The following is a 15603-nucleotide window of genomic DNA, read 5'->3' as shown; positions in this document are numbered from 1 at the left end:
TACACATAAGGGCCACAAGGAATGTGATCAAAGGAGGCATCCCATCTTAGGGAAGGGGTAGAATGAAGACTGAAATAGAGAGGGCTGGGTCTATTGCTGCATTTTTCCACTTTAGCTGAGCCAGTGTGCCAGGGAGACCAGGTTGAGCCTTTCCTCAGTAAATAAAATTAAGGGTATATTCACACACTGTGGCTATTACCATGAGGCACTATGAACTATCACTTAGCTTAGCTCATCTTGTGCAATTTTGCCTGAGGTAGTAGGGAGCAATGATCTTTGCGCTACCACGGTGACAAATGCCAGCAATTCTACACAATTAGGCTCTCAAGTGCCACCTGAATTTACCACACAATGAACATATTTTGTGAACTCACTCTTGTTGTCCTAAGCCTATCCTATTTGCTTCCCCAGGGCAGAGGATCTAACTTGCTTCCTATGTGGGTGCACAATTCTAAGAGCCATGCAGCCTGCATTTTTCTGCAGTCCTAGTGTTAGAAAGGAGTGAGTGCCAATTGTGAGGAAAGGCTCAGGGTTCATCACATACAGTTAGTTTGGTGCCCCTGCCCTTAGTTTGTGAGTACTTGACTGTCCCCTTAGTATTTGGGGTGGGGAAGGAGGGAGGGATAGCGGTCACTTTCTACCCTAAATTCTTGCCAGCATTTTTTTGCTGTAGTTTTTTCACTATTTCTTGTAGATGGGATCTCTTCTAATAAAGGTATTTGTTGTTGTGGTTCTGTCTTGCTACCTGTTTCTGCACTAAGGCCCAGTGCCAAACATCACTTCTACATACTGTGTTCGGGTGTGGGTGGGTGAATTTGCAGTTTATTGCTGTGAAACTGCAGATTCATCCCCCCCAACACATATTGCAGTTTCACAGGAATAGACTCTAGTTTGTAAAACAGACAGATTTTATGGAATTTGGAACTTTGGAGAGGGGTGAGAGATGTGAATTGGGAATAAAAGCTGCCGTGAAGAACTGTAGATGGTCTCTTTGCCTTGCCCAAGGCAACTTTTGGCCTTCAGACTGCATCTGGTACTTAGCTCATTTTGAAATTTCTGCAAAAATCACAAGGTGACTTTCAATTTTCTAAATTTTTTTTAAAAAACATGCAAATTACATTCTAAACTGAATTCTGCACTGCCTTGTTTTTCCTGGTGAGTAATCCATGCCACCTTCTACAATTTGGCTGCTTGTGGTGTGTGTTTAAGCACTGTAATTTCTTGTCCAGCGTATGCAGCTGTTGATACTCCCCCCCCTTTTTTATCTCACACACTTTGAATGCCTCATCAGCCCCATATACTCATCTACTAGCACTCATTTCTGTCCACAAATGCAGCCTTATTCACCCCCTACTGGAAGTCAAAATGTATAACAGTTCTGGCTTAGACTCTTTTAATAAAAGCCTTTGGAGAAGTGGATGTGCCCTGGATAAAGAGTTCATGATGCTTTGCTATTGTTACAAATAGATTTGTTTCTCCAAATGCAAGCACCTTTATGGTTACATGCTGCATAGGAACGGAAGCCAATGCTGACAGGTCGATGAAAGTGTCGACCCAATGTGCGGCGGCAGTGAAGAAGGCCAATTCTATGCTTGGCATCATTAGGAAGGGTATTGAGAACAAAACGGCTAGTATTATAATGCCGTTGTACAAATCTATGGTAAGGCCACACCTGGAGTATTGTGTCCAGTTCTGGTTGCCGCATCTCAAAAAAGACATAGTGGAAATGGAAAAGGTGCAAAAGAGAGCGACTAAGATGATTACGGGGCTGGGGCACCTTCCTTATGAGGAAAGGCTACGGCGTTTGGGCCTCTTCAGCCTAGAAAAGAGATGCTTGAGGGGGGACATGATTGAGACATATAAAATTATGCAGGGAATGGACAGAGTGGATAGGGAGATGCTCTTTACACTCTCACATAATACCAGAACCAGGGGACATCCACTAAAATTGAGTGTTGGGCGGGTTAGGACAGACAAAAGAAAATATTTCTTTACTCAGCGTGTGGTCGGTCTGTGGAACTCCTTGCCACAGGATGTGGTGCTGGCGTCTAGCCTAGGCGCCTTTAAAAGGGGATTGGACAAGTTTCTGGAGGAAAAATCCATTATGGGGTACAAGCCATGATGTGTATGCGCAACCTCCTGATTTTAGAAATGGGTTAAGTCAGAATGCCAGATGTAGGGGAGGGCACCAGGATGAGGTCTCTTGTTATCTGGTGTGCTCCCTGGGGCATTTGGTGGGCCGCTGTGAGATACAGGAAGCTGGACTAGATGGGCCTATGGCCTGATCCAGTGGGGCTGTTCTTATGTTCTGAATAAAGGTTGTCTACTTCTCAGTTGCAGCGTCCTACACTTTGCAGTGTAGCATCTAGTAGACCTGTTGGTAGTACTGGCTGCAAAGTGAGATTGATCCTGGCAGCCCTTTCTCCTCCTCATGCTAGTTCTGTGCTATGTCAATGGGGCTAGCAGCAAAGAGAATATATCTTTGTTTTCTAGGGCTGGAGATGGTGGTGATGTTGCTCTCCTTTACTGGAGCACTATCTTATGTTTACTGGATGCCTAAACTGAATTGGCATAAGCCAGCAACAAAGGGAGAGAGCTGTGGTCTCTATTGTGGTGAGGGTATTTTGATCCCCAGAGAAGCACTGGAATGCTTTTGCTCTTTGACCAATGTGCTTAACATCCCCTCTGGGGATTGCTATGTACAATAGATTCTGTGCACAGTGGTTCTCAGATAGATGGAGTTGGGTATAAATGCTACAGCAAAGGAGTTCAAGCTGGTGTAGGGAAAGGATCTCACACTGCAATTACAGGAAATGGGTAAATGAGCAAGGTTTTTTTTGTTTGTTTTTTTTGTTTGTTTTTTTGTTTTTTGCTGTGTGTAATTGTTTAGCCAGGGAATTTTAAAGTGGGCTTGTACAGACTGGAAGGGTGAACAATGATGGAGTCAATGGATCCCATAATTGTTAGGTCCCATTTGATCATCTTGTCAAATCCTCTCTGCTATCATGAAGCAAGTAATGCAATATTTAAATCTTTGTACCAGATACTTATCTAAAGTGTTTGAAAACCATTGAAGAAAGGTGTTTTTAACATTCCTTGTTAGGAGCTCCTCTAGCAACTAAGACATTCTTCATAATTTACCTGCCTATAGTTTGAAATGATTGCTTTTGATCTGGTCTCAACGATAGGATGAACCATCCAACATCTTCTGTCTTCAGTTGTTTTCACCATTGAAAAACGTCAGTTCAGCCCTCTTGGCCAAACACAACGTCTCCTTCAGTCTTCTATCATGGAATAAGCATTAAAGACCCTTTATCGACTTTATAATTTTCTTCTGGATCCACCCAGCTTGTTGACATCTTCCTTGAAATCTGATGTAGGAATCTGGCAGGGCTGACTGATTTACAGCATAATCCTATTCACGTCTACTGAGACGTTTTCAATGGAATTTACTCTCAGAGAAGTGCATATAGGATTCCAGCCTCAATCCATTGGCTTGAGGGATTGCAGGTGCTGGAAATAGGTGTGAGAGTACAGTAAACGCAAATTTACTCCTGGCCCTTACTGCTTTAGTGAGGGGCTTTGCCGTGGAAGGAATGTTAGGGTTACTTTGCATATTACAACTGTAAGTATATACATAAAAATGGAACATGAGTAAGAAAAAAAAGCATGTGAATTTTACAGGTGCACTCATCTGGGAGCCCTATATAGCAGTCTGATCAGCTATAGCTGTTTGGGTATAGTGGTCTGTTCAGCTAGTACACACTCAGTGGCAAACCTGGGTTTGCTTTTGTGTAATCTGTGAGTGGCCCTTAAAGACTGCAGAAAGTATGGCATGCCAACTACTACCCATCTTTTGAACCTCACAACCACCAGTGCCCAGAGTAGAAGAATAAAGCAAACACCTGGTGAAAACCTGTTCAGTATTAAATGGGTTCTAATCTAGGCTCTTTTCCCCCCAGATAGCTTCCTTTTATCTTTATTTTGAGCTCGGCCCCAAAGACAAGCAGTGGAAATATTGTTTGTTTTTTCTTTAGAGCTAGGTGAAATCCACTGGTCTAATCCAGCTACTGCTATTGCCCAATAGGTTAAATTTGGTACCATAGTGGTGCTGTGGATAGAGCCAGCCCACTCTGGTTTCACCCGCATTCAGTCATGCTTTTTTCCCCTTCCCATAAAAAGGTTGGTTATTGGGCAAGCCAAGTTAATGGCTAACGGGCTGAGCAATTGTGGCTTGGAAGGGCCAAAGGTGGAAGTTCAACCATGTATGGTCAGTGAAGGGAGGAAAGAAAAGGGGAGGAACCAGAGCAATTTTGTGTTGCTTGGCTGCTTTTCAGGTAGGAGCACAACACAAGAGTTAAAAGAAGAGGCAATATGAACGGGACCAACTCCACTTTCCCAAGCATCATTCCCTCTACTCACACAAGGCACAAACGGATTCCTTGGCCCCTGAGTTGCTTGTTGGCCTTGCAGGTGAGTTGGGTCCTGGGAGATGGCCAGCAGTTTAAAAGAATCATGGCCTGCAAAGGGGGCTGACTTGCAATAAAGGGCAGTGCAGCGACAAACAGATTATTGTTGCTACTGATGAGGCCAGGGCAATGCAGAGTTGTGATTCCATAGCCGTGGCTGCTTGGCATTAATCCTAACCTGGTGGTAACTGGTTGAAGTTAGGGGGCTGTCAGTCCGGTGAGAATAAACAAGAATTAAAATTGAGGGGCTGCATTTTAATGTACATCAGCAGGAATGGGACTGTGGGTCTCAATGAGTTTACATATAGGAATGGGTGTCAGTATAGCCAGTATCTCTTCATCTGATTGTGGCTATGAGATTGGGCTTGAGGCATCATCAGATCTGGGAGTGTCATGCCAACTTCTGGGCAGGGATCCAGCTACTGTGTGTAGTGGTGCTGTTCCAGGCCAGAGCTGAAACCGACCTCTTGCTCCTTCTCCCCAGCATCTCCTGGTCCAAGTCTCCTTTCTCTGCATCTTTCACTTTCTCTTCTTTGCCACCCTCCCGCATGAGGAGCTGAAAGGTCCTCAGTGTTGGAATGGACTTCTGGCACGCAACCTCTTTGCCTGTGGGATCTCTACAGCCTTACAGTGTGGATTGGGTACAAGGTAAGCTGATTCTGGGCAATCTTTCATCCATCAGAATATCACAGCCTTGCCTGCAGATTCATTCTTATTTACCAGGGAATTGGTTCAGTTTAGCCTCATATTCTTAGAAGCAGAGACTGGGTACTTGGAATTCTGAATGCCTAATTCTACTTTGTATCTGGTTAGTAGCTCCTGATTGATGACATTTTAATCCCACCTTTCTGCCAAGAAGCTCAAGCTATTTACTAGGTTCTCTCATTTTATCATCACAATGACCCTGTTAGGTACATTAGGCTGGTACTAACTGGCTTGAGATCACGCAGTGCTTCATGGCTGTGGTGGGATTTGAACCTGTTTTCTCTACAGCATACTTAGGCTGCCCCAGCAATCCTTCCACTTCTTTCAGTATGGTCTCTGCTTTATCTCTACAGATTGCCACTGGTTCAAGCACCGTCTTTTGAGTTTCTTATCCCAGCCATGGTACTGACACAACATATGAATCTCAGTCGTCAATCAAAAGGAAATAGTGAGTTATGGCCTACCTTGGCTCACCCACCTCCAAATAGTCAGCCATTGGGAAAAATGTGTTATCACTGGGCAAAAATGTCTAGACTCCCATTTTCTTTGAGTATCTATTTAACTCACATTTGTCTGAACTTTTCATTAATCCAGGCACTGAGCCTCCTGATGTATGCGCTGGTCCAAATTGTGAAAACACAAGTAACTGGGATTGGTCACTCCGGGAGGTCAGTAACTCTGATCTGTTCATCTCATCATGAACAGGCTGGTTGAGAAGATGGGCAAATACCAAGGGGATGCAGGGCAGTGCTTGAGCACTAGGAAGATCTGCCCCCCCTTAGCTACTCTTTTGAAAGAAAGCTATGAGGAGAATGACTGGACAAAAACTAGAGGTGGGGAGTTGTGTATTTTATTAAGAACCCCCTACTCCCCACCCCCCATAATGCAAGCACTGAGTCAGGGTCTTGGGTTCTTTTGAAAATCCAGTACTGGATGGTAGTGACACAAGTCATGAGAACCTGGAACATACTGTTGCCATCATGGAGCATGGCAAAGGCACTTGCCATTATACTGTGCTGAAAAGATAAGGAAATTGCTGGACTCTTCCCCTGCAAGCTTTGCCAACATCCACCAGTCCTACTCACAGGCCTCCCCTCACCTCCAGCTTTGCCTGTGCCTATCAATTGCTACATGAAATATGGAGGGTAGGCCTAGTAACCCTGCAGAGATAGGTATAGTGCTTCTGATGTTATTTCATACTGTTTCTCTCTTTCCCCCAGGTCTCCGGTGCTGTACTGATCTCAGCTCTAGTGCAGGTTGCATTGGGGATGTCAGGTGCCTGTGGTTGGATTGCCTGTCATTGTGGGCCCATGGTCCTGGCCCCAAGCCTCTCCGTCATTGGACTTTCCGCATACAAGCCTGCTGCTCTTCTCTGCTCTGAAAACTGGGGGGTAGCCCTGCTGTATGTTCCTCAAAACTCTTACTGCTGCTAGTTCTCTTCAAAAGACCAACTAACAGCTTAAGCATCTTTCCCAGCAATTTCTAATTTGGGGATAGTGTATAGTAAGGAATGATGTTCTATAGCAGTGATTTTCAATCTTTTTTATCTTGTGGCACACTGACAAAGTACTAAAATTGTCAAGGCACACCATCAGTCTCTTGACAATTGACAAGGCACACCATGCTGTTGGTGGGGGCTCACATCCCCTAATGGCCCTACTAATAAATGACCCTACCCCACATTCCTGCAGCACACCTGCAGACCTTTCGTGGCACACCAGTGAGCCATGGTACAGTGGTTGAAAATGGATGTTCTATAGCAATGGTTGGGTGAAGAGCTCCAGCTACTTCACTTCGCTTCTCTTCAACTTCCCCCATAGGGGACACTGTAGGGAGTGGGATATCATAATGCAGGCACGAAAAACATGCAAATACCAATTAATTTGTTGCATTGAAAATTGTCGGATTCTAATTCAAACATGGGAAAAGGGTCTGAATCCAACAACTATTTGGAAGCATTAAAGCTTTGAGTTTCTTATGACACTTAACCACAACCTGAAATGTTTGCCAATAGTTAATATTTTTTTTAAGTTCAAGTACAGTACTGAGATGTGCAGTTTCACAGTATGTGTTTTAGATTCCAAGGTCAAACTCAGTCTTTTATATTCATTTCTGCCTTGATATTAGTCCTGGGTTGGGAAATACAAAAAAACACAACACACCTCTGATCATTTCTTAGCATGACATGGGATGGGAAAAGAACCCTAGGTTGCCTGAGGGAAAGGGAATGCTATTCTGAGCATTTCCACTTCAGCAGGGAGTCCTTTTGGAGTTGTGCTATTCTAGCAAGGTAACTCTTGGCTTTTGCATGTCTACTTGTCTGTTCAAGTGCTCTGTGGCTGTACTGAATATTGCCCATTCTCTGTCTTTTTTAGGCTTGTATCACTCAACGTTTTGCTATCCCAGCATCTGGCTTCCTGCCGATTGCCCTTCTGCCAGTGGAGTCGGGCAAGGGGGCTATCTATAAGATTATGTAGGCCAGCTCTGCACAGGTTTTCGGTATGAATGAATAAGCCACTGGTCTTACCTATGCATTCTCTACTGCCTCTTCTCTCTTATATCTCTAAAGCACTGTTGCAAAGGTAGCCCTGAGTTGAGAAAGTTGGCTTTGCTTTATACTGATGGAAAGGCTGGTTACCTTTGCAACTGACCCTCAGTAGTGTGAGGAAGCTTCAGGGGGATGACTGGCTTTATCCAGTCAGTAGTAAAACTGTGAAGTGCAGGTGTTCATCATGGCACCCATTTTTCACAAAGACTATGCAACAAAGAATCGACTTCAAACTTCATTACAGTATTACTTCCCCATCACTTATTCCTACTTTGCGATTAATAATACTTTTCATGTATTTCATCCCAAACTCTTGAGTGAACTGCAACACTGTAGTTTAAAACAAATACATGAAAACTGAAAAAATGGAACTAAAACATACCCCAGACACATGTAAATTAGAATGCTACCCTATGCACGTTAACTCTGAAGGATGTTGCATTGTGTTCAGTAGAACGTACTTCTAGGTAGATATGCGCTATATAGAGTTACAGACCAGGGATGCGTGGTGGGTTGGGAGGCCAGTGAGGCAGAGCCTTCCCACCGGAGTCCTTCAAAAAGCACCACCACCGTGGGAAGTGTGCAAGCACTCGCAACCCACACGCTCTGCACGTGGGTTGAGAGTGCTTGCACACCTCACGTGGCAGTGGTGCTTTTCGAAGGACTCTGGTGGGGAGGCTCTGCCTTGCCGGCCTCCCCACCCACCACTCATCCCTGTAATAGACTTAATATAACTTGAGTGGCATACTGCCTCTCAGGCTGCCCTTGCCTAGACAGTAGCGTGCCCCAAGGTAAATGTCTCATTTTGCCTTATGCTGAATCTAGTACTTCTTCTTGGCTAAAGTTCTTTGAAAAAAATTTCAAAGGCAATATCTGAGTGCTCCCGCTGATATCACTGCTCCTGCCACTGATGAAGTTTGGAGCTCCACTTGATTGTACCCATGGCTATATCAAGCAAACCTGAAAGAGTCCGGCTGGTTACTCCTATCACATGGGGCTCCAGGACATTTCTACGCCACAGATTTATACTGGTTTAATGGTTATTCCCTTCCTCTTTATTTATATATTGATTTGCAACCAAAAGTTCTCAAAGCAATTTACATAGGATGGTGAAGAGGGTATACTGTAGTTCTGTGAGGGAGGAAGAGTGGGGATCTCTAACAATGAATTCTCTGCACCCTCACTGAACTATAATTCCTAGGATTTTTAGAGAGAAGCCATGACATCTATTCAATTGGCATAAAACTGATACTTTGTGTAGTGAAGATATCCCCTCAGTCTTTCTTCAAGGAGTAAATGCTATGCTTCATTTCACAAGTTTGCCACAGAACTTTCCTTGTAGCTCCACTGTACCTCTCCAACTTCAGATCCCCAGAAGATTCTATTGACACAACCATAGAATTTGGTGCTGATCAGCAGCCAGGGAGAGAATCTCCCCTCTTCCCCAAATGTATGTAGCCCTTCATAGCCCACAGCCAGAGCACCTGTTTAGCAAAGTGCTAAATCATTTAAAGACCTAAATAATTATGGTTTGGAATTATAATGCCCTTGAAGGTGCAAAGGTTTCTGTTCAATTGGCATTATGTGGATGAATTCAGGAACAATATGAAGAAAGGTACATACATTCTCACATTCACTTTGCATTCCCGTAGGTTCTGCTGTCGGTCTCTGGGATCTGGCTTGCCTGTGGGATTCTGAGACCCATTCCAACCCCTTGGGACATGCTGCATCATTCTGCACACCACCTGACCCTTACCAATGACACTTTGCAATCTCCATGGCTCCAGGTGCCTTACCCAGGTAGTGTGAAGCCTGACCAGACCCTGCTCTTCCATTAGACTATTGGCTGGACTCACTTTCCAGATTTTTCTCTCTCTTCCACAGGTGAACAGGGCTGGCCGGTACTTAGCACTCATGCAGTGGGCATTGGTGTTGCCATGGGTATTACTGCAAGTGTGAATTCTGTAGGCTGCTACCTACTATGCAGCAAGGCACTAAGGAATTCACCCCCACCACTGCATGCATGCAACAGAGGGCTCTGTGCTGAAGGCCTAGGCAGTCTCCTGTCAGCTGTGCTGGGGAGTGTTTCCGGAACAGCGTCCAGCATGCCCAATGCTTGCGCCAGCAGTCTGACACAGGTATAAACATGGTGGGCCATGGGATTCCTTTGCATTGGTGCAGAGCAGGCATTGAATCTCCCAAGGGATTGACAGTGAGCATGGAAGTGCCAGGTGCAGAAATTGACTTATCCATCTGCATTTGATAGACTGTAGGCACAGTCCTAACCCTTAATGTCAGTGCTTTCCAGCACTGGCATAGTGATGCCAATGGGACATGTGCTGCATCCTGCAGTTGGGTGTCACTCATGGAGGCCTCCTCAAAGCAAGGGAATGTTTGTTCCGTTACCTCAGAGCTGCATTGTCCATATGTCAGTGCTGGAAAGCACTGACATAAGGGGTTAGGATTGCGCCCTGTGTGAAACTGCTTTATACTGAGTCCCACCACTGACCATTGGTTAGGACTGATAGGAGCTTGCCAAGGTCTCAGCCAGCGTCTTTCCCACTTTTGCTACTTGATATTCTTTGTTACTGAGACTCTGGAGATATAGGAGCTGGCATTTCTTCCTGTGGCATCTATTTCACTGAAATGGTGTTAGTTTAAAAAGCCATAGTGTTTTTAAAAGCCAAATAGTTGGCAAATCTGAAGAGCACAATAACCAATCTTTTTCTTCCATGATGGCATCTGCTTGGGGAAGTTACTTAGTGTAGTAAGAGAAGACAAAGCAAGGTCTTTGTCTTAGCCAAGCCATAGAGTAGAGGCAATACTGGGAGGGATAAACCCCACAGCTGCTTTATGCACACTGCCCATCCCTGCCCCTCTATCCAGGGGATGGGGAAGATGACAGAACCTAAACCAGGCCTGTCTTTAGATGTATGAATGTCTTCCCACATGCAGAATGTAGTATGTTGAGAAGTCTATTCTCCAGTCAAGTGTCCGTCCTGCATCTAGATATTTCCCTTCTTTTTTTTCAGTACCCAAAGTAGTCCTCTCTGTCTCACACTGTGGAATGCAGAGGGAGAAGTACTTTGGAGAGCATAAGGTCAGTCCAGTAGGCTTGTGGTTTTCTAGGGAAATCTCTCATTGTGTCCTGATTCCTATATTCAGGCTACTTCATTTCGCTCAGTGTGGATCAGTGCATTGGCATGTGTACTGTTGGGACTGTCTCCCCGGCTCACAGGACTCCTTGCCACCATTCCTCTGGCAGTGCATGGTAATAATAAATATTTTAATTCTTTCTCTTCCCCCCCCCCCCAATCTTCCTGCCTCTGTTTAGGCCACTTTATCCTACCATCTGCTTTACAATGCATCTTGGAGAGATGAATCAGTGCTGCCTGCTTTGGGCCAGATAAATTGCTCCAGAGCAGTTCCCACTGGAGGTCCTGACCACCCAACCTGTCCCTCCCCTCCCTTCCCTGCCCCATTGTTGCTTGCCTTATCTGAAGTTAATTTTGTTTCCCTCTTATCCTTGTGTTTCCTTTGTGCTCACCTCAGGAGGAATACTTGGTGTGACATACAGTGTGGCCGTGGGCACTGGCATTTCCTACTTCCAGTACACAAACATTGACTCAGGCAGGAATATCTTCATTGTGGGTTTCACCATGTTCATGGGACTGCTGGTTCCGAAGTGGCTTTTCACTACGCCAGGGTCTCTGGCCACAGGTACTAAGAGTGGGGATCAGGGCTGTGAGGGGGAGGAAAGTTTGAAACATGGTTTCCATTTTGAGGACAATCATAAAACCACAACCGGAGCCTGAAAACTGAGGGGTGAATTAAGATAGGAAATAAATAATCAGTCTAAGATGCCATTTTCACAGACAAAATTTTTTTGCAAGCAATCATTTCTGGAACTGTACTGGGAACCTTTCTTGCTGCTGTAAATAATTGGGGTCCTAGAGATGGACTAAAGTTACCCCTTTCCTCAGAATGTCCAGCTTATCTCATGCCAAAACTGGATGCAAACTGGGATGGTTGATTGCTGCCACCACCCTCTTCTTTCCTAGCATTGTTCCCGCACTATGGCGGGTCTGCTTTTCAGCATGTCCGTCTCCATTTGGCTCAACCCAGGGCATCCTCGGGGGTGACGTTCATGCATTTCATATCCTCCTTGATGCAATCCATCCACTGCTTCTTGGGTCTATCGTGGGGTCGCCGACCAGTAGGGTCCAGATACATGGCTGTCTTCACCGCAGAATCTTCTTTACTGAGCATGATGTGTCCATACCATCTAAGTCTTCCTTCATGAATTTTTTCCACAATTGGTGCAATTCCCAGTTGTCGTCAGACATAATTGTTTGTGGCGTGATTGAATCGTGTTAATCCAAGGCACCGTCGCAGCATTCGCATTTCCATCACATGTAGGGTCTGCTCATGCTTTGCTGTTATTGGTCAGCACTCTAATCCATAGAGGGCAACTGGACACTACCGTTTAAATTTTTATTTTATTGCTGATGCTACCCAATGCCAGGGAAACCTGGTCGAAAGAAGGAGGCTGCCTTGGGGAAGCTTCTCTGCAACATTACGTGGCATTCCTGAATTCTTCTATTTATTAAGAATGTTTTTATCCTACCTTTCATCTAAGGACCTCAGTGCAGTAAACAAGATCTTTCCCCATTTTATCCTCACAGTCCTGTGAGGTAGGTTAGACTGAGAGCTAGTGACAGGTCACAGTCACCCAATGCCTTCATGGCTAAGTGGGGATTTGAACCTGAGCCTCCTTAGTCTTAGCCCATCATTGTAACTACTAAACCACGCTGGCTGTTACAATCCATTCATACATGGGCCTTGCTTTTATGGTTCTGTTTTACAATTCTGTGGTTTTATTTCTGTTGCTGCTGTACAGCATTTTAATGCGACTTCTATTTTTTGTTGCAAAAGCCTTGAACATGTTGTTATGGAAACACAAACCGGGTGGTAGTGGTGAGATTCTAAACAGAAATAATTAATTTCAGGGTGCTCTGTATCTAGAATGTCTAAAGATTAACCCTGTCCCCCGGGTTATGTTGTGTGATCAACACAAGGTTTCTACCACAATTGTATTTAGTTCACCTTAGAAACGTTTTGCAGAATGTTTTTATCCATTCTAGATACAATGAATAACTCTCTGAGATTCTGTTGCATAAGCCCTACATAGAATAGCCCAATCCTGCATAGGATCAGTAAGGTAGCTTTTGTTGTACATGACATGAGGCAGTAGGTTATAGCATTTTAAGATTACCGTAATGCTCTCTTTGCAGGTTTTGTCCCTGTAGATCTCTTCCTCATTTCTGTGCTGATGGTTCCTTCTTTTATAACTGGACTCCTGTCCTTCTTCTTAGAGAATACAGTCTCAGGTAAGGAGAAAGCCACAGGATGTTCCATTCAAACGAGTTTAGCATGCTTTGCCTCTCTGTGTTTAGCTCCAGTGTCTACTGTCATAACTGGGTCTACCAATGTTAATTGTTCTTAAATCATCACAGGAGCATAATCTATTGCAGGTAAGACTAGGTCCTATCCTTGTTTATTGCCATGGTGACAGTGGATCCCACATGCAAGTGGAAAACTCTTTTGTGACAGCCACTGTAAATTAAACATAGGTTGATCAGTTGTAACCAGTTGGTACTGTGGTGATTGTCACAAAGTTAGACAAGAGTATATGGTCATATCATAAGAGCTGCTTTCCTCATTGTTCTTTTGCTTTCCCACTGCCCCTTGGTGATGGGAATACATGTGCTTGTAGGATGTAAAGTGGCTATGCTAGTTGGATGAACTGCTGCAAGAGGTAGGCATGGAGCACCTGCAATCTGTTTCAAAAGTGTTTGGTTCTTCTAAATTCCCCTTTTCTTCCTACTTTCAGGCACCCTGCAAGAGCGTGGGCTGCTCAACCACTTGTTAGTACGCAACCCAGATCCTGGGGAAAATTTGCTACACCAAAGCAGAAGGGCTTCTTTTCAAAGATATGAGCTGCCTCTTGTCCTGAGAAAGCTTCCATGGTGTAAGGGCTTTCCTTTCTGCTTTCTCTGTCCCCTTGAGGATAACAAAGAAGAGATCATGCGTAGTGATACCCTGGAAGAGCTGCACTGTTCAACAGGGGAAACCACAGATCTGCTGCAGAAGCCTGGGACAGTGAAGCTGGAGTCAGAACCAGAACACCAGCCAAGTTTTGACAATGGGAAGTTGGAGAACCATAAATGTTACATAGCAGTGGCTAATGAGACAACACCTCTGTGTTGATGTAGAGAGGCAAGTTCTCATTCAGACAGAAACATCACATGAAGATGGGTACTCCAAAATTTCTTAACCGAGTCTCATTTCGGACAACTGTGGAGACAAATCTGGAGAGTACGTGACAGTCTTGCATGAAACAATTTTAGCACTCCTCCTTTCCCTCTTGTTCTGAATCAGTGCCTAGACATGTCTTAAAAGTACAGGCAGCATCATTGTGGGATTTCTTCACTCTGCCTCTGACAACTTGCATGAAGACTTCTCACACAACTCCTCTGCTGCTGTGAATGCAACTGTTCCATAGTACTGGGCAGTAAACAGGTCTAGTTCATGAGGCAGATAACCCAATTACACTGGGAGGCACCCAGGAATTTGGAGTGGGGCAGAGGACTCTGATTCATCTTCGCTGTATAACTGCCCTTTTCATTTTGAATGCCAGTGTGTTTAGCTGTTTGCCAAGGGAAGAACCTACCTAATGTGCCTTGCAATCCTGAACAATTGCTTGACCCACTAAGGCCGCAATCCTAACCAACTTTCCGGCACTGACGTAAGTGCAATGCAACTCTGAGGTAAGGAAGCAAGGAAGTTTTGCCATACCTTGAGGATGCCTCCATGATTGCCACCTGACTGCAGGATGCAGAACATACCCCACTGGCATAGCTATGCCAGAGCTGGAAAGTTGATTAGGATTGCACCCTTAGTTAATTAATTCATTAATTAGACCAAGTGCACGAAATGTTCCCCTTTGGCATCTATACACTACTGCCATCTTTGACTAAGGGATCTGCAGACACCCACCAAGTACATGCTGGGATGCTTTCACACATCTCTTCAATTGCTTCCCTTAGATGTTCTAGCGTTGTAGCTTTGTGAAACATGTATGAATTAGAACACATGAAGTGTGTGTACATTTTTTTGAAACAACTTAATACAGTATTTGGGTCTAACAGAAAGCTGGAACTATCAGTTTTTATAGGAGGGAACTGTAATGAATCTGTCAATGAAGAGACTGTGGTTCTTCAGTTGATTAAAAAAACAAAAACCTTTACATCTGGTCTCTTCCTCCTCAAAACATGTAGGTGTAGTGATATGGAAAAGAACCCATAGCAGGAGCTGGTTTATACCTGATTTCCTAGAGCTAGTTCACATCTCAATTATATAGTTCTGTCCCTGTATATACATTAGCAAAGTGTGTGGGTTGAGTGTGTTTCAGTACCTCACAGGGTGGCGGTGCTTTTCGAAGGACTATGCTGGGGAGGCTCTGCCTCACCTGCCTCTCCCCCCATCGCACGTCCCTGTATACACATTAATGAAATGCATGGGTTGAGCGTGCTTGAGCACCTCACAGGGCAGTGGTGCTTTTCAAAGGACTACAGTGGGGAGGCTCTGCCTCCCCAGTCACTGCTTGCACGTCCCTGTATATACATTAGCAAAGCGAGTGGGTTGAGTGTGCTTGAGCACCTCACAGGGTGGCGAAGGACTATGGCGGGGAGGCTCTGCCTCGCCTGCCTCCCCAGCCACGCTCCTCAGCTATCAGCGGTCGCCAGTGGGTGGAACGCAAAGGACCAGGCCGCGTGGAGAAGCTCTCCACAAACAGCCTCTGAGGAGCGCCAGCTAAGG

The 15603-nt window shown here is 44.9% G+C and overlaps 1 protein-coding gene across 1 annotated transcript; it reads left to right on the top strand.

Moving 5' to 3' along the window:
* Nucleotides 1-4374: 4374 nt before the first annotated feature.
* Nucleotides 4375-15031, top strand: SLC23A3 (solute carrier family 23 member 3). The gene is made up of 12 exons (XM_066621221.1): nucleotides 4375-4473; nucleotides 4954-5117; nucleotides 5528-5622; nucleotides 5769-5842; nucleotides 6395-6576; nucleotides 7550-7673; nucleotides 9375-9522; nucleotides 9607-9860; nucleotides 10888-10993; nucleotides 11275-11442; nucleotides 13017-13112; nucleotides 13616-15031. The coding sequence occupies exons 1-12, from the start codon at nucleotides 4375-4377 to the stop codon at nucleotides 13990-13992; spliced, it is 1887 nt and encodes a 628-aa protein (XP_066477318.1). The 3' UTR covers nucleotides 13993-15031.
* Nucleotides 15032-15603: the final 572 nt, after the last annotated feature.

The sequence above is a fragment of the Tiliqua scincoides genome, chromosome 1 (assembly GCF_035046505.1).
Source record: "Tiliqua scincoides isolate rTilSci1 chromosome 1, rTilSci1.hap2, whole genome shotgun sequence".
Taxonomy (NCBI): Eukaryota; Metazoa; Chordata; class Lepidosauria; order Squamata; family Scincidae; genus Tiliqua; species Tiliqua scincoides.
This window is presented reverse-complemented; position numbering and strand designations above follow the sequence as displayed.